The sequence below is a fragment of the Saimiri boliviensis genome, chromosome 6 (genome assembly GCF_048565385.1).
Source record: "Saimiri boliviensis isolate mSaiBol1 chromosome 6, mSaiBol1.pri, whole genome shotgun sequence".
Lineage (NCBI taxonomy): Eukaryota > Metazoa > Chordata > Mammalia > Primates > Cebidae > Saimiri > Saimiri boliviensis.
This window is the reverse complement of record NC_133454.1, coordinates 74,804,823-74,824,211: the sequence shown is the minus strand read 5'-3', so window position 1 is coordinate 74,824,211 and position 19,389 is coordinate 74,804,823. Positions and strand designations below refer to the sequence as shown.

At 34.4% G+C, this 19,389-nt stretch overlaps 2 protein-coding genes and 1 non-coding gene across 3 annotated transcripts; 2 read left to right on the top strand and 1 right to left on the bottom strand.

Annotated features, from left to right (window-relative positions):
• The first annotated feature begins 982 nt into the window (after positions 1 to 982).
• OR51F1 (olfactory receptor family 51 subfamily F member 1) lies at positions 983 to 1,942 on the top strand. Its single transcript, XM_003923382.3, has one exon. The coding sequence runs from the start codon at positions 983 to 985 to the stop codon at positions 1,940 to 1,942; it is 960 nt and encodes a 319-aa protein (XP_003923431.4).
• Positions 1,943 to 13,854: 11,912 nt separating this feature from the next.
• LOC120364807 (small nucleolar RNA SNORA62/SNORA6 family) lies at positions 13,855 to 14,007 on the bottom strand. The gene has a single exon (XR_005579946.1). It is a non-coding gene; the product is annotated as a small nucleolar RNA SNORA62/SNORA6 family (small nucleolar RNA).
• A 1,431-nt stretch (positions 14,008 to 15,438) lies between these two features.
• Positions 15,439 to 16,383, top strand: LOC101050390 (olfactory receptor OR51C1-like). The gene has a single exon (XM_003923837.3). It carries the CDS (start codon positions 15,439 to 15,441, stop codon positions 16,381 to 16,383), a length of 945 nt encoding a protein of 314 aa, XP_003923886.3.
• Positions 16,384 to 19,389: the final 3,006 nt, after the last annotated feature.

The window sequence follows — 19,389 nt, the reverse complement described above, 5'->3', positions numbered from 1 at the left end:
ATTCTTTACATTCTACATTTTCAATTTTTCCCTATCTACTGTATCATTAACTTCAGTTTATGAATTTAGCCATTTCTCTGAATACTTCCCATTTTGTAAAAATTCTCCATTTATGTTATACCCTTCTTTAACCATGGTCTACTTCTCTCCTTGCCTTCACTGCCATGTTCCAGAAATAAAATAAACCGTACCTCCACTGCTAACCCGTTCGTTCATTACCAAAGTCACTAGCAGGTTCTCAGTTTCCAACTGCATTTCCCAGGGTCGCTAATGAGCTATTGGCTGCATTTGAATTTGCAATTCAACACAGTTGTTCACATAATAACGGTTCATGTTAGTCTACATAACATGTTCTCTTAGTTACTATAGTTTCCATAAAACCAGTGTCATCTTACTTTAATAGATATGGTCCTTTGCAATCTTCTAGAGAGCTCTGTCTTCATTGGTTTTCCCTTGTAAATCTACTCTCTGTGGTTGTTCACCTTTCATGGTGGATGAAAATAACACATATGCAGCTCTAACATTCGAATCTGTATTACTGGCAATTATCTGGAGATCTGTGTCTGCAGATTCACACCCACATGGTCACTGCAGAATTGAGGATACTTTTAAATATCTTTCTCTTATTCATTTCACTCAAACATATTTAAAATTAATGTACTTATCTTTTAACCAAGTCTTTATTCATAAGATTTTATGATATTATGGAGCTCAAAGTTTTATAGATATAAAAAACATTATCCTAAAATGATATAAAATAAGGACATATTTTCCTTGAATTTTAGGTTAAATAGGTATATATATATATATTTGCTGACTATGAATGGTAGATGAACGTTATACTTTAATTTAGAGGTTTCTCAATGATGCAGATCTTCTCTATAACCTTGGGTAACTCTCCCAGCCAAAAGAAAATTGTCTAAGTATTTTGCATAACACTGTAATGTATCACTTCTGTAGGATGGGAGCATTACGAGGACAAATGCTGCAAAACCGGGACATCATGGAAATCCTAAGCAACTTGACATCTAAATTTCCAACCTTCTTCTTGACCAGCATTCCTGGTCTAGAGTCTGCCCATGCCTGGATGTCCATTCCTTTCTGTTGTCTTTACGCTATTGCCCTCTCTGGGAACACCATGATCCTGTTCATCATCATTACCCAGCAGAGTCTCCATGAACCCATGTATTATTTTCTCTCCATGCTGTCAGCCACTGATCTGGGTTTGACTGTTTCTACATTGTCAACAACATTAGGTATCCTCTGGTTTGATGCCCGTGAAATTAGTCTAGATAGCTGCATTATCCAGATGTTTTTTCTTCATGGATTCACTTTTATGGAATCTGGGGTGCTGGTGGCTATGGCCTTTGACCGTTATGTGGCCATCTGTGATCCTCTGAGGTACACCACCATTCTCACTAATTCCAGAATCATTCAGATGGGTCTCCTAATTATTACACGAGCTACCGTATTAATGGTGCCACTACTTTTGCTCCTTAAGCCTCTCTATTTCTGTAGAATGAATGCCCTTTTCCACTCCTACTGTTACCATCCAGACTTGATTCAATTAGCATGTTCAGACGTTCGGGCTAACAGCATCTGTGGATTAATTGATCTTATCCTGACCACTGGAATAGATATGCCATGCATCGTACTGTCGTATATCTTAATTATTCACTCTGTTCTTAGAATTGCCTCCCCTGAAGAACAGCACAAGGTCTTCAGCACCTGTGTCTCCCACATGGGAGCAGTTACTATCTTCTACATCCCCATGCTGAGCCTGTCCTTGGTGCATCGCTATGGTCACTCAGCCCCCAGAGTGGTCCATTCGGTGATGGCCAATGTATACCTGCTTTTGCCCCCTGTGCTCAACCCTATCATTTACAGTGTAAAAACAAAACAGATCCGCAAGGCTGTACTCAGTATGCTGCTTACAAAATGAACAGACATAATGTTATTTGATAAAAACCTGGCATAAGTGACTTGCATTGTAGAAAAGCAAACTTGCTATCTTACTGGCTATTGCATGTGGGTTTTAAAAATATTTTTCATTAGTTCAACAAACAATAATACGTTATATATTTGGTCATAAAATATAGTATGATATATCATCCAAGACATTTGTAGTGTAATGAGGAAAATAACAATAATGAAATGACAAAATGATACTCCTGGCAACTAACATGTATTAACTCTTTGTTTCAGGCTAGGTGTTCTACTAACTGCTTTTTAAGACATAGCCCATTTATTCTTCCGAAACAGCCAAATGAAATATATATTACTATTAGTGATATATAACAGACGATGAAACAGTTTTATAGACATTTAAGCCACCAAAGGCCATGTGAATAACATGAGGCACAGTTGAGATTTGAACCCAGGTGTTCTGTATCTCAAATGCTATGCTCTTCACCACTGTATTACATCCTCTGCCAAAGTCATCTAGCAGAAATGTTTTAAGATCAAAAGTAAGACCTGGATCTCCATGGTTCCATTCCATCTTAAAAAGCTGTAGTAACCTTCTTAGAATATACTTTAGCTGTTTTCTTCATGGATAATTCATAATACAAAAGGTAAAAATAGATATGTCATGACATGCAAGTCATTAGCCCATGTTGGACAGTCCAAATAAAAGCTTTAGGGATGAGGCACACCTGCTAATTTATCACAGGGAATGGGAACTTGAGAGAACTAGAAACAAACCTAAAGTAAATTACAAGGAAGTTTGGAGCAGATGTTCTGAACATTTTTCTGCACTATGATCCCTTAGAAATCTAATGAAATTCATGGACCTTTCTCCATAGATAAACTTACATTGTTTTCCATAATTTCAGAGTTATAGCAAATGCCACTAGAGACCTATGTGGCTCCTTAACCAACTAAAGAACCAAGGTAAAGAATTCATGGTTCTCACCTATACACAGTTTTATAGAGATAGACCCAATGTTCGGTTTCTGAAAATGAATTCATGGTAACTCTTTGGATTTAAGAGACAGACAGAAGCTTAAAAATGTCAGTTGCATGTAATGGCAGAACAAAATCAGTGGGAAATGGAGATGGGAACCTAAAGGCAGTCATGTCAATTTTATTGCCACTGGCAAAGTAGTGATAGACGGAATAAATTTTCCACGTACCCCACAAATACAGAGGGCAGCAGTGTGCTGGAGAGAGTGCACACCAGCTTGCAGGAGGCTATTTTTACATACCTTTCTAACTATTCATTACATGAGGTCATATTAGTAGCTTTAAATCACTGATAATGAAAATTTTTATACATAAACTGGTATTACATACCTTATGTAATACCACTGTTCAATTTAATTTAATAGCATTGAGAACTTTTTCTGTTTTTAAATATTCAATTTATCAGCACACAGTGACTGTAGGTATATTTTATGTTTGAGCTTATGGGAAACAACAAAAAATTAAAACGTAATAAAAAATATTATTGTGCACTTATGAAGGTAAAAATCTTGTGTTTAAAACATCAACATGAACAAAAAAATTCATGAAATAATGAATTTATTGGGATGATAATTCAAAATACAAAAGTAAAATTTTACCTTTTGTTTATGTTGACTTCTGAGTTGAACGAGTATCCAAATGTGAATGCTGGAGAGGACTATTTTGTAAGAAACTCTGGAAAAGTGTCAGAAATATTGTATGACGCCGGGCACGGTGGCTCAAGCCTGTAATCCCAGCACTTTGGGAGGCCGAGGCGGGTGGATCACAAGGTCAAGAGATCGAGACCATCCTGGTCAACATGGTGAAACCCCGTCTCTACTAAAAATACAAAACATTAGCTGGGCATGGTGGCATGTGCCTGTAATCCCACTACTCAGGAGGCTGAGGCAGGAGAATTGCCTGAACCCAGGAGGCGGAGGTTGCGGTGAGCCGAGATCGCGCCATTGCACTCCAGCCTGGGTAACAAGAGCGAAACTCCATCTCAAAAAAAAAAAAAAAAAAAAAAAAAAAAAAAAAAAAAGAGAAATATTGTATGACAATTTTACTATTCATGGAAAAATTATCTTCTGGCTTTAACGTCTATCTGTACACAGGAATGAAAATTGTGAAACACAAACATTGTTTTCTGTTTTTCCTCTACTTCAGCTTGCCTCAGGTGAACATAAATTACAAGATTTATATTAGTAGCTTTAAAAACATCTTTTGATAGAACAATGCCATTATGCAAATGAATTCATTTATCGATTTAGTTTACAAATTTGGCTATACTTCCTGACTTTTATATTTGAGAGTCTTTTTCCTGGGTAATTCTATATGCCTGTTAGCTGCTTGGAACATCAGAAAGATAGATGTGGTAAAATAATGTAATATATACAAACATGATTAGAATAAGCACTCATTGCAGTATTACAAACTGACAGCACAGCCACTAACAGAAGATTTTTTAAGTTGTAATACTTTATCCAAGCAGAGTTTACTGCAAAAATGAAGGTAATAAAGAGAGAATGAGAGAGAGAAACTGTGAGAGGAAAGAAAAAAATGGAGAGAGAAAAGGATGAAAAACAGAAGGAAAGAAGATAGAGAGTAAAGGAAAGAGGGAGGGAAATTAAGGATGCAACTTAAGTTTCCAAACAGCCCATTTGTTACACCAAGCAAGGATACTCATTTACTGTTGGTGAGTTAATTAAATCACTTTTTATTGTAGCAGCAGAAAATCTATAGCCAGAAAGAATGAATTTATTTAAGACTATGTCTATCTAATTGTTAGAGTCAAAGAACTCCTCAAATATTTGAGTATTCAACCCAAGCAGGTCTGTGATGTTACATCTGTATCCTAGGGAAAAACGTAGTAACATGCAACATTGAGTAGAAACATCTAGGTGAATGATCCATGAAGACACTGATTATGCAGAAATCCTTCTAATCTTGGGCTTGCAGAGGTGGCCCACACTTCTCTGATAAGAACAATCATTTCCACCATTTCCCATAACTCCATCTCCTGGAGCCACCTCCATCTCCTGTACTGGCCACCAGAATGAACACTAGCATTAAATGCCTGCACAAATCTGTTGGGAATATGCTGGGCCTAGTAAAATAAGAAAGAGATTATAACCTGAAGAATAGCAAAAATTAGCAAGTATTTTATGGCAAGAATCCATGAAATGCCCTCAGGATTACAGATTGAGAATGTTGATCAAAAGGTCAGAATAGAAGACTATATTGGCAAGAAAGCATCAATATAGGGCCATTTATTTGGAATACAAATTTTAACATCTTAACAAGAACACCAAGGAATGTGGCTAATTTACTATTGAGTTACAATTAGCTAGAAAAAGTGTTGGACAACATTCAGTGCATCAGAAATGACTATACTGCCCTAGTAGATGGGAAAGGAAAGAATATAGAGGCTGATGACAGTGTGCATGCTGGAATAGGCAGATTGTGTATAGGTGGAAGACTTATCATACACTTTCCATAAAAGTACACAGAGGACGCATCATTCAGAAGCCACTGGAAATGAGGTATGAAAATGATACCAGCATATCTAAGAAGCCAAACAGTAGCTCTTTTCTGCTGATCAGGGAGGCCATCAATAGCCAGTCACCAAGCCAGGCTACCCATGCATATGAGGAGGCCTTGACATAATAGAAGCCAGGTAGCAGTATTTAACCACCAAAAGCCAGAGCTACAATTATCATAGGAACCAACAAGATCTGAAGGGTAGACAAGTGGGCTTAACAAGCAAGTTGGTGTGCACATGGATAATACAGCATAACCTCCCTGGGCCAAAATAGACAAGGAGTCAACAACGGGTTAGGTAACATTTACTACAAAAAAAAAAAAAAAGAAAGAAAGAAAAAAAAGAAAGAAAGAAAGAATAGAGGAGTGAGAGCTATCAGTCTTTGATGTAGGCTTGACCTTGAGTTAAAGAGAGAAGAAAGAAAGGAAGTTTGGGTAGAGATAAGCATCCTAGACTGTATTGCAGTTCTGAAAAGATTTAGTCAAGGCCATTGGGTATCCTCAAATCAAAATCCCTGTCTACAGGTTCTGTGCCTTCTAGAAATGGACCTACCTTAGTTTCTCTGCCACAGTCAGTGACTGCCTAGAAACAGTTCCTGGGAAATGGGGCTTACATAGAATATGATAATGAACTAGGGTTGTTGGTGCTTATAATCTGACACATGAAGAGAATATTTTAATAACCATCATATGTGTTGAATTAAGAGGAAAATAGGGAAGGAGTTACAAGGAGAAACCAACCAACCAAACCTTAAGACAAAGAGAAGCCAGAGCAGCTGTGGGCTGCTCAACAGAAGTTTGAAAGTTTCATCTGTCTCCCTTGAAGTTTCAAATACTCAGGAAATGGGGTTTTAGCATAAAAGATATGTGAAAATTTTTGCATTCTTTGTACAACTTTTTCATAGCTCAGAAATTATTTTGAAATATAATGTTAAAATTATCCTAAGAAAGCATCTCTTTAACCCTGCTTGGGTCAGATACCCAACTGTCTAGTATTAACCAATCAGGTCATGTGCACAGACCCAGTATATTAGATCCATTTCTATTCTGGGATCTATTATCAGAAAAGGGGAGGTTTTTTTGCCAAAGAACTAACCAATACCAGTCACCTACCTCTCTTTACCCAAAGAAGTGCACTAAGAAGGTTTAATTAATGACATATATTTTAAGGCAATGGTCATTATCCTGGGTATTAAATTGAACAAGCAAAAGAATATTGACAACTTTAAAATTTCCCTTTTAGCAAAACTGCTTAAGGCAAAAGTAATAAGGATTACAAAATTATGATTAGATGAATAACAAAACAGTTACATAAAATTATGGAGTAAACAAATTTATTAACCTGCCACATCTTTCCTACAGCTCCACAGTGAAGAATGAGACATTTTGAAGCAAAGATTAAAAAGTAATAAAGATTAAAATTTTACTTTATTAGGCAGAGGCACAGTAAAATATCCCTTCTGTATAATTTAGATGCTTTATAAAATTATCCTGTTTATTATATTATAGAATTACTTACTCTGATGGTTTTAGGAATCCAATTTTTATTTTAGGAAACAAATTTACTACTAAATACTTAAATGTTAATAACAAATAGTGCTACATACCATTAAACTTTAATATAACTAATAATTATTCATCTGTGACAATTCAGGAGAATTAAAAAATATGCAAAAACATCTACAAAAAATCTATAACAACTTGTCTGTGTTTCTGTAGCATTTACTCTGCTTCATTAACAGAAAAACCCATTAGCCAAAACTAATTTCCACATAATTATGCATTTATTTGTTGAGTTTGTATTTATCAACAACTATGAAATATGAAAATAAATAAAGCATGCTGTGGAAGGGCATATACTCTCATAAAGCATTTCTAGCCATGTCTTCATACTAAAATTAACCACATGCCCTTCAGTATCTCAAATTCAGCAAGTCCAAAACCAAAGTAATTAGTTTTTTTATTAGTAATCTGATTCTGTTTTGATAAATGAAATTATTCCTGATCACAAAAGATGTAAAGTTGCAATTTTCTTTCATTGAAGAAAACTGACTCTGCCCTCCTCAGACCTCTGGCAACATATTTTTCTGTTTTAATTTCTATTTGACCAAAGCTGAGAATTTCTGATCTCCCTTTGTGATACCACCCTTTCTTCACTCAACCAAGCCTGATGTGTCAATGTCCTGTTTGACCTCTGTCTCTGTTTTCACCACTCAAACTGGTAACATTTAACATAAATACAGTTCTTTGTTGCAGATTTTATATTATTTCTCACTGCCTGCTTCATCATTCTGTGTCTTCAGAATCTCTTAGGCACATTCTATCAAATGCTCTCCTTATTCTAATTTATCCTCAACATAGATTTCAGATTAATCTTATAATGGAATTACAACATTGGTTAATATAGTCTTAAATATTTTCCCTTGCTCTCCAAATTGTAAATAAATTTCACCTGCCAAGAAGATACTAAATCCCAATCCTGTGTACTTTTCTTTAAAATTTTTAGGGATTATGTCACCACTCTATTTTGCTGAAAAAGAAACTGATATCTATTGCTATGTCTTTTCCTTGAACTACAGTTATTAGCAAAGCACTTTTGGGGTTTCCTGGTTCTATAACACAGGGTTCTTGGAACTTTGCTCTCAGCAAAGAAAATACATAAACTATTTGCCTCCCACTCTAATGAGTCTCCTTTTTCTGTGTTTTTCCACCTTTCTAAAAGTGTATAACAAAGAAACAAGTACAATTTTTATATAAGTTCCACTGAACAAACTTGCTAGATGAACCAGAAGTTTTATTTCCTCTGAAAAATACTGACTGATAATAGCTGCCAGTTGAATAATTACAACTTATTTTCTAAATAGCCGTTTCTCACTGGTCCCAATAAGTGATCTGTCAGCTGTCAATGTTTTTATCTTGACTATCTTGATTATTATAATTTGGATTAAAGATATAGTTCATGCAAAGAAGATGATGTGGAATTTCAATTTGCAAAACTATACTAAAAGGCCCTAACTGTACATTGAAATGTGAATAAAATACATCTATAAGTTGGAAGCTTAAATAAAATATTCAACTTTAGTTAAAACAGTTTTTCTGATTCCTCTATGTCATCAACTTATTCAAAAGCAAACCTAACAATTAACCAAAATAGAGTTGGATAAAATGACTTCTAATGTGTTTGTTTATATAATTCTCTTTTCCATACTATGAAATAGATTTCAAGAGAGGGGAATAAATTAATTCAGTACTATTACTGACCACTGATTTTATGTCAAGCATGGTGTTCATCAGCACTGGTCAAGCAAATATTGAAATGTGCTTTAGCTTGAGCAGCTAAGATTAAATAATATAATGTATCTGACTAGAAAACAATAATCACTATACAGAAGTTAATCAATATAATCCTTGAGGAAAAGGCAGATCTTTTTTTTTTTTTCAGTTAGTTGCTTCCACTTGAGTTCCCAACCTGCTAAAACTTTTTTCCTTGGTTGAAAAGTCAGCTCTCATGGAGCCCTCAACCTGATCATTCTGTGTTGTCCTTGCTTTCAAATTGTAGGAATCCATTTGCTTATTCTAACAGACATTTAAAATACATATACTATGGAACTGGCATTATGCTATTACCTGAAGATACTTCCAAATCATCTAGCAACCAAAGTACACAAAAATCCATATAACACATTATCAAGAAACATACAGCAGAAAAAAAAAAACCTAGAAAAAAATACTAGACTCTCATCTTAAATGCCTTATCCATCTCCAAAGCAATGATTCAATTTCATTTTTAATTGAAACCTGTACACACAAACTTCCTATGTCAATATGCTTATTTTCCCTGATGTGATTTTTTTTCTCCACTTAAGCATCCACAATTCCTGATGGTAACTAACTCACCCAAGGGGAAAAGAAGTCCAGTGTAACAGCGTGGTTTAAAAATCCCACAGAGAAAGACTTATCTCAGCTGAGTAAATGACTCTACAATTAAGATTCCTTATAAGTTTTCCATTCATAGAGGTAAATGGGTCACCTTCTTATGCCCCACTCTGAGTAAGAGCAAGAGAAGCTCTCCTCCCTTTCTGAAGTCCAAATCAAGTAACTGCTCTCAGATCAGAAACAGGACTTAACTGTGTCTTTAACAAATGCCCTTGATGACTTTTAAACATCATAAGTGATTTAGCATAGATAAACACAAGGAAGAATTTACTGGAAGTGAAATCAAAGACAAAAATTCACCTAGTCTTCTGGCATTTCTCCTTCAACACTGTTATTTGCATCCCTTCCAATTCTCCACACCTTGAAAGGTAAGGCTCTTCCCGCTTACCCTTGGTCCCTGACCTCCAAGCCCTTTGAGTTTCAGACTCCACTCACCCTCCACTGTTTTGTTCACTTCTGTGGTCCTGGTGCCTATTCAGAAATCCTGAATTCCATATAGATGTTTTGTTTTCATCCATTAAGCTAATCATAGCAAAAATTATACTTCTTATATGTAGGTATTTCCTGCCATACATCATAACCAAATCCCAAAATAAAGTCACTGGTACACTGTCACACTGTCACTATCACTATATTATATTTTGAATTGGTTTACACCTATGCCAGCATGTTTATTCTAGTCTGTCTCTTAGGTCTGCATCAATCTGATGCATTTTCTTTTAATTTGGTTCTCAACACCAGAGAGATAGAGTGGCACAGTAAAAATGACCACACCTTTAGGGTCAGACAGTCCTGGATTCACACAATGGCTCCATGAAATCTATCAATGACCTCAATAAATCATTCACTTTAACTTCATCTGAAAATTGGGAATATTAGTCACAGCCTATTAAAGATGCTGTTAAAGTTACATATGTAGAGATATGTAGCGAGGAAACCCGGCTCAATGCTAATTTTTCTTCTCTCTGCGAATATTATATCCATCCTCTTATCTATTTTCCCATGTTCCAACTGGCTCATATTTCGGCCCAAGCCCCAAACATTGAGGCTGGTTATCTCAGTACCTCAGCTCATCATGTGCTTGGTACAGTCATTGCTCTCCCTCCATGTAGTTGGTTAGCTTTGCAACATTCCACAGATGCTGTTTCTAAATTCAGAAAAAAATATAATAAAGGATCCATCTCAAATCCTTCTTTATAAAGAGGCAAATAAATTAAATTAATTAATTAAATGAATTTAGTCCATGGCATTTTCAATCACAGAAATGTCATTTTGTCATTCTGGGGAGACTCTACAAAATAAGTGTGCCAATTGCTTTGACAAATCATATGACGATAAGTGATTTTTCTCCAAAGCAGGATCTAACTCCAAATTTGTCTTTACCTGAGATGACTAATACTCTAAAAAATCTGAATTCACATTCCTCTTTGTCTTGTCTTTGCCTAAATAAAATACTCTTTATCTTGAGTACCCGTACTGCTTAGGGGCTGGATAAAGATAAGCCCCTTGTGATCTTTTTCTAAAACCTTCAGGCACAGATTCCAATTCATGTCTAATTACACCCATGAGTTTCAGCAATGGAAATTAAGAGTTGACTAGCGAGAAGCCAACTGGGTGGTGGCAAATGAGGGTATCAGGCCCAGACAGTGGCCTACCTTGAGACCAAACTCAGGACAGCCATCCTCTTTTGTGCACTCTAGAGATGATGAGAAACGACCCATGTACAAGCTGGTGATATTTTTGTCCTTGAATTAAATGAAGAAACACTACACTGGAAAATATTGATGGAGCCAATAAGTTAAAAACATAGATGTTGTTTCTCTCCTAGTAATCATAGAATATAGCAATTTGTTCTAAGCTCTTTTAGTACAAATGAGAAATAAAGCCAGTTTCTAAACTTGAGGAATTAGAACAGTCTCATATGTAATATTTTAATCTGTCTATAAACATTATTTATTACTTGAAACTAAAAGGTTATTTTGAGGGTTAAGTGTTCAAAGTTGGCACTCAATATTTATTATTTAAAGAAGTAATTAGCAAATGATGAAGACATAATTTATATATATGTACACATGTCATGCACACTAGCAACAGTGGCTTTTGTCAATACTACTAGCAACTTCAGAGAAATTAAATTGTTGATTGAAAGGAAATGGTCTTAAGTGCTTGAAAAATGACAATTTTTTTTTAATTTTTTTTTTATTTTTTATTTTTTTATTGCATTTTAGGTTTTGGGGTACATGTGAAGAACATGCAAGATTGTTGCATAGGTTCTTAAACACTCTACAACATAAGTGTGTCAGTTTTCCTGCAGCCTAACAATCCTTACTAATCTTTGTCGAGGTTAATAACAATTGTTTCAATTAGCATTTCTTTGGCTGACTATGAGACTGAAAAGTTTTCCAGTATTAACTACTAGTGCTTTGGAGAATTCCATTTTTAATTCTTTTTGCCAAATTTTTTGTCGTTTTATAAAAGTTATGTAGTAAACACATTATTTAATTGAATGTTACATATGCTTCAAATATTTCCCCAGATTTATAATTACCCTTTTAAATTTGTGGAAATTTTTTTTTTTGCTATAAAACAATTATTTGAATTTTGCCAAATCAAATGTTTACCTCTACAATTTATATCTTTGGTTTTATATTTAGAAATTTTTTTCTACTACAGGATTATATAAATATTTACCTGTATTTTATTCTAAAATGTATGTGACTTTTTGATATTTTCGTATTTAACCATCAGAAAACTATTTCAGTGTGTATTGTAGTGATATGCTTTATTTTAGTTTTTTTTTAATGGATGACCAGTTTACCTAACTTCTTGTATTTAATAACTCACTTTATTTCTACCAGTTTTAAAGTCTACCTTTGTTATGTAACTAAATGTTCACTTGTGCCTCTTCCCGTGCTTTTAATTCTGTCTCAGAGACAAACACTGCCCTACTTACTTTTTTTGAAATGTTTTCTAGTTATTTCATTAAAATTGATCATACAATATGTAATATTCTACTTTCACTCAGCATAATATATTTGGGGTACATTCATGATGCAGCCTTATTAGTAATTTTTTCCTTTTTTGCTGAATAGTTTTTTAGCCTAAGGGTATTCCACAGTTTGTTCACCAGTTAATCAACCGTTTCAATTCTGGGCTATTATGAATAATGTTGTTATAAACATTTGTATTCATGTATTATGTGTACATATGCTTTCATTTCTCTTGGTAGAGTCCAAGGAGTATAATTTCTGAATCATATGGTAAGTTTATGTTTCAATTTTTAAGAAACTGTAAATCTGTTTGTCAAAGTGGCTGCATCATTTTACACTTCCGCAAGCAATGTATTAGGTGCTCGGTTTCTCCACATGCTTATCAACACTTTGTATTTTCCCTTTTTTTTCCTTTCCTTTCCCTTCCTTTTCTTTTTCTCTTTCTCTTTTTTTTTTTTTTTTTTTTTTTTTCCTCTCTCTCTCTCGTTTATAGCCATTCTAGTGGGTGGATAATGATTTTTTTTTGCAGCTTAAATTTTTATTTCTTAATTTTAATTTTATTTTCCTAATGCTCATCTTTTCTTGTGCCTATTAGTCATTTTTTAATATGCTTTGGTGAGATGCCTATTCAAATATTTTGTCCATTTTTAATTGGATTTTTCATCTCTTTACTGAGTTGTAAGAGTTCTTTATATTTTTTGTATGAGTTTTTATGCAAACATTTTCTCCCAGTCTTTTTTCTCTATTCTTATATTCTTAATGGTGACTTTTAAATTGTGCCACTTTTGTTTAAAATCTGATATTGATCATTTTATTTAATGACTCACACTTTTAGTATGGTATCTAATAATGTTTTGCCTAATCCAAGGTCATAAAATCTCCAACATTTTTTTCTAGAAATTTTTTATTTTTAGCTCTTACTAAGGTCTGTAATCCATTTTGAGCACCATTTGTTGAAAAGTCCATCCTTTCTCTCATTTAATTTTCTTGACAAATTAAATTTTTTGTTACAAATCAATTGGCTATATTGTAAGTATTTAAATCTGAACTCTCCAATTTGTTCTATTAATCTATATGACTGTCCTTACGCTATGTGTCTTAATTGCACTGACTTAATGTTAAGCTTTGAATCCTGGTAGTGTAAGTACTCCAAATTGTTTCTTCTATTCCAAAATTGTAAGTCTTTTGCATTTCCATATAAATTGTAGAATGAGTGTCAACTTTTACAGAAAAAAAAATGATCTGTTGATATTACATTGAATTTATAGATCCATTAAGGGAAAACAGCCATTCCAATGCTATTGAGTCTTCTAATACATTTACATATGATGTCTCTCCACTTATTTATATCTTTTAAAATATTTCTCAGCAATGTTTTGTAGACATCAGTGTCTTGGTTGTGTGTGTGTGTGTGTGTGTGTGTGTGTAATTTTTTTAACATTATGCTTATGGCAAGGATTATTGTCAAACTCTACTCACTAGGCCAAAGACCGTTGTGGTGGTAGTGAAAAATTTGACCCTCACATAGCATACTACCCACACTTACAAGTTTATCAGCCAGTTAGGGTCCCAGCTCCAAGTTCTAATAACGTGCAATCTCCATTTGTTTTCGCATATTTCAATCTTCTTTCTGCATCATCCATGGCATGTTTTGTAAAGGACTTTTTTTAATATTTTAATTTTTTGGTGAAACCAGCTTAATTTCCATTTCTTTAAAAGAAATCCATATTTTCTGCCTGAAACCTTGTAATTTTTAAAAAACATGTTTAAGTCAAATATTTTATGCTTGTTCTCATCTTCCCGATTTTACCTGGAATACAATGAGCCCTTTCATCCTCCATGCACTGGAGTCTTTCCTTTGGAACAGTCATTTTTATTCTATTTATTTTTGTTTACTTTACCTGAGATCCTAGTTATCTGTATATTGGCTTTTCATTTTTTGACCTTCCCAAATACAATTTTCTCACTATTTTATTTTCACTGTATTTTTTCTGTGCATTATGAGTGAATTTTTCAAATGCATTCTCCAAATTGAACTAACCTTGTTACGGTCCCTTGACTCTGTTTTTGATTATGTCCAATATGTACTTTAATTTAATTTTTTTAGTACTTTATTATTTTGACTTTTTGTCCAGCATGTTCTTTGTTTTCCCATAATACTATGGGATGCTATTACCTACATTACCTTAAGGATGTTTTCTTGTTAGTTCTGCAGAAGTTTTTATATCTATGACACTGATAATGAGGCAAGATGAATGGGCATTACCTGGGGTGAATTCTTAGGTAAATGTAGTTACTGAAAAGAGATGTTTTCCTGCTTACTAAATAGATTAAATGAAATTTGGTATCTAAGTTAATAATTCTAAAATTCCAAATCACAATTAGTCAATTATTTTTCTATACCAAGGCCTAATCACAGTTAAATAGAATTTTTCAGGAAGAGCAAATAAAGGTAAATCAATTGACAAATGCATACCGAATATCTATTATGAGCAAGAAACTCCACTAAACATGGATTAGCCCCAAATATCCCTTATTTTCATAATCCAGTTGAAGGATAAAAATTTAATTAAAATGATGAGAGTACAAGATAATAAGTGGTAAATATCAAATAAATGTATTTAAATAAATTGAAATTAAATATCTTAGTTCAGTGATTAATCTCACAGACAAAATATTGAATGAAAGAAGTTAAATACAAACAGTATGTAACACATGATTCTATTTATATAAAAATCAAATATAGGGAGAGATAATTATGGTAATAAAAGTCAGAATAATGATTACTATTTGAGAGGGCACTGATGAGGATGTGGCATTAAGGAGACTTCTGGTTCCTGATAATGTTCAATCAGTTGATCTTGGACGTGGTTACACAGCTACATGTGGGTGTCAAAATTCCTTGAGCTGTACTCTGAAGTTTTATGCATTTTATGGAATGTATATTAAACTTCAACTAAAATAATTTTCAAATTTTAAATTTAGGAAGTCAAGATCCTACAAAAGAATTCTGCTCCCAAAGGCCATAATGCCAATATTCCATAATTCCACTTCTCCTACTTTCTTCTTGACGGGAGTCCCTGGACTGGAATGGGCCCATGTCTGGATCTCTATCCCCATCTGCTGCCTCTATTTAACTGCCCTTTCTGGGAATACCCTGATCCTTTTCGTCATCCTCACTGAGCCAAGCCTCCATGAGCCCATGTACTATTTCCTCTCCATGTTGTCCACCACTGACATTGGCTTATGTATCTCTACACTGGTGACAGTGCTGGGAATATTGTGGGTCAGTGCTCAGGAGATCAGCTTCAATGCTTGTTTATCACAGATGTTCTTCATTCACCTCTTCACTTTCATGGAATCGTCAGTGCTCCTGGCTATGGCCTTTGATCGTTTTGTAGCCATTTCTAACCCCTTAAGATATGTTACCATTCTAACTCATGCAAGAATCGCACAGATTGGTTTGGCAGTCATCACTAGGGGGACTGTCATTTTGACACCTCTAATCATACTTCTTAAGCAACTGTCATTCTGCCGCAGCCACGTGCTCCGCCACTCCTACTGTTTCCACCCTGATGTAATGAAACTCTCATGTTCAGACACAAAGATCAACAGTGCCTTAGGATTAACTGCAATCATCTCTACTGCCAGAGTGGACTCCATCTTTATTATGCTTTCCTATCTGCTGATCATTCGCTCAGTTCTCAGCATTGCATCCACAGAGGAGAGAAAGAAGGCCTTCAGCACCTGCATTTCTCATATCACCGCTGTTGGCATATTCTATGTCCCATTGATCAGCCTGTCCTTTGTTCACAGATTTGGAAAACATGCCCCACCCTATGTGCCCACACTCATTGCTAACGTATACTTGCTCATCCCCCCTGTGATGAATCCCATCATCTACAGTGTGAAAACAAAGCAGATTCGGAAGGCTGTGCTCAAATTTGTATGTTCCAAGGGAATGCGTATTTAACATGTACTACTCCTAAAGACTTATTTCAAAGTCTAGAAAATTTACCACAAGTTGGAGTTACAAACCCATGCGTGCAATTTTAGAGTTGCCTGAGACTGAATGCCATCCAACTCAAATGTCTCCACAATGTGATTATCATTGCTAAGCAATCTCTTTTCTACCATCAAGATACTAATTGAGCTTCTCACTATCTTAGTTACCTGGTTCCAACAGATGACTAACTGAACTAATGTTTCTATGCTGTTTCTGCTCAATGATCACATCATTCACTTTGAATTAAGATTCCAAATTATCCAGGCCTAAGAAAAATTTTTAAATGAACAAATAAATGCATCTGTTATGTTTATTTCTCATGCACCAACTAAATGAAGCAGCAAACCCTGTCTATGGTAATTTCCTCCACAATTCAGGCTTAGCTTTTCTTTAAATTTTTATTCACTTTTTTTCTCTTTTCCCATACTCTGCAGTGTAAAAATGCCAGTCTGCTTACGACTTCTTCAAATGCATGCAGTTTTTTCATGGTGGGCTTTACTGTTGACTCCCTTTCAACACCCACTTCACCTGGAAATGCTACTTATGTTTCAAGATTCATCTTTAAATATCTTCCTCATTAAACATTTTATGATTGCTCAAGTGATATTTGTTCTCTCCTTACAATTTTCCTTTCATATTGCTTTGTTCATAACAGTTTTGCTTTTATATGTGTGCATACCTGTGTGTATATTATTATAGCTTTCACAAGACTGTACATTTCCTAAATAAAAAGTCTTGATTTTATTTGAAGCTTCCATAACACTCAGCAGAACACCCTTCACATAGCAGATACTTATTGATAGTTGTTGAATTGAACCATACATAAAACCTATCAAACAGTGTATCTAAAAATTCCAGTGATAACTCCTTTGATTCAATATTTGACATGTGTAACACAAGAAATTTTCAACTGTGTAAAATTTTTTTGCTGATATTACCTGGTAATTGGTCATAGTTCTAACTTTCCAAACTACATAGTTGAATAGCTGTTTTGGAAGTTTTGGTCTCAGAAAGTTGTCCCTGTTTGGACCCACATCCAATAAATATGTACTTCTTCTCTGCTCTTTTTTAAAAAAAATAGAGTTTGGGGGCAAAGTTTTGTTACATGGATATATTGCATAGTGGAAGTCTGGGCTTTTAGTATAGCCATCATCCAAATAGAGTACATTATACTCATTAAATAGTTTCTCCTCTCTTACCCCACTTCCACCCTCCTACGCTTCCCAGTCACCAATGCCTATCATTCCACTCTAAATGTCCATATGTGCACATTATTTAGCTCTTACTTGTGAGAACATGCAGTATTTTACTTTTTGAGTTACATCACTTAAGATAATGTCCTCTAGATTATCCATGTGACTGCAAAAGACATCTCTTCATTCTTTTTTATGACTGAGTATGATTCCATGGTGTCTACTGACCACATTTTCTTTATCCAGTCATCCAGTGATAGACACTTAGATTGATTCCATATTTTTGCTATTGTTAAGAGTGCTGTAATAAACATATGAATACAGATATATATGTATATATATGTGTGTGTAATAAACACATGAATACAGATATATATGTGTATGTATGTGTGTGTGTATATATATATATAATTTATTTCCCTATGGGCAGCTACTCAATAGTGGAATTTCCAGCTCAAATAGTAGTTCAATTTTTAGTTCCTTGAGAAATCTCCACAGAGTTTTCCATAGAGGTTCTAGTAATTTACATTGCCACCAACAGTGTATAAGCGTTCTCTTTTCCCCACATCATCACTAACATCTGTTATTTTTTGACTTTTTAATAATAGCCCTTCTGATTTGTATCTCATTGTGGTTTTAATTTAAACTTCTCTCATGATTAGTGGTGTTGAGCAATTTTTATAAGCTTGTCGGCCATTTGTATGTCTTCTTTAGAAAACTGTCTATTAATGTCCTTTGCTACTTTTTAATAGTTATTTGCTGTTTGTTGTTGTTGAGCTGTTTGAATTCCTTGTAGATTTGGAATATTAGTCATTTGTTAGATGCACAATTAGAAAATATTTTCTCCCCTTCTGCAAGTTATATGTTTACTCTGTTGATTATTTCTTTTGCTGGGCAGAAGCTTCGTAGTTTAAGTCCCATTTATCTTTGTTTTTGTTGCACTTGCTTTTGAGGTCTTAGTCATGAACTCCTTGCCAAGGCAAATGTCCAGAAAAGTTTTTCCTAGCTTTTCTTCTAGTATTTTTATGGCTTCAGGTCTTACACTTGAGTCTTCAATCAATCTTGAGTTAAATTTTGTATATGGTGAGAGATAGGGGTCCAGGTTCATTCTGCATATGGCAATCCAATTTTCCCAGGGCCATTTATTTAATAGGGTTTCTGTCCTTTTCCAAGTGTATGTTTTTGTTAACATCATCACAGATAAGTTGGCTGTAGATAGGTGGCTTTATTTCTGGGTTCTCTACTGTTTCATTGGTCTATATGTCTTATACCAGTAGCACACTCCTTTGCTTACTATAGCCTTGTAGCACAATTTCAAGTCAAGTAATGTGATGCCTGCAGCTTTGTTCTTTTGATTTAGGATTGTTTTGGTTATTCAGGTTCTTTATTTCCATAAGAATTTTAGATTTTTTTTATTCCGTGAAAGATTGTTTTGGTAATTTGTTAAGTATTACATTGAATCCACAGATTGCTTTGGCAGTATGGTCATTTTAACAATATTGATTCTTTGATCCATGATTATGTGATTTTTTTTCCATTTGTTTGTACAATCTACATTTTCTTTCATCAGCATTTTGTAGTTTTCCTTGTAGAGATCTTTCACCTCCTTGATTAAAAGAATTCTTATGTATTCTCTGTAGCTATCGTAAATGAGGTAGAGTTCTTAATTTGGTTCTCAGCTAGATAGCTGATGGCATTTAGAAATGCTACTGATTTTTGTATGTTGATTTTGTATCCTGAAACTTTACTGAATGTATTTATCAAATCTAGGAGTCTTTTG

Excerpts from the sequence above, each read along its gene's own strand:
- OR51F1 (XM_003923382.3), top strand. The coding sequence starts at position 983 with ATGCTGCAAAACCGGGACATCATGGAAATCCTAAGCAACTTGACATCT.
- LOC101050390 (XM_003923837.3), top strand. The coding sequence starts at position 15,439 with ATGCCAATATTCCATAATTCCACTTCTCCTACTTTCTTCTTGACGGGA.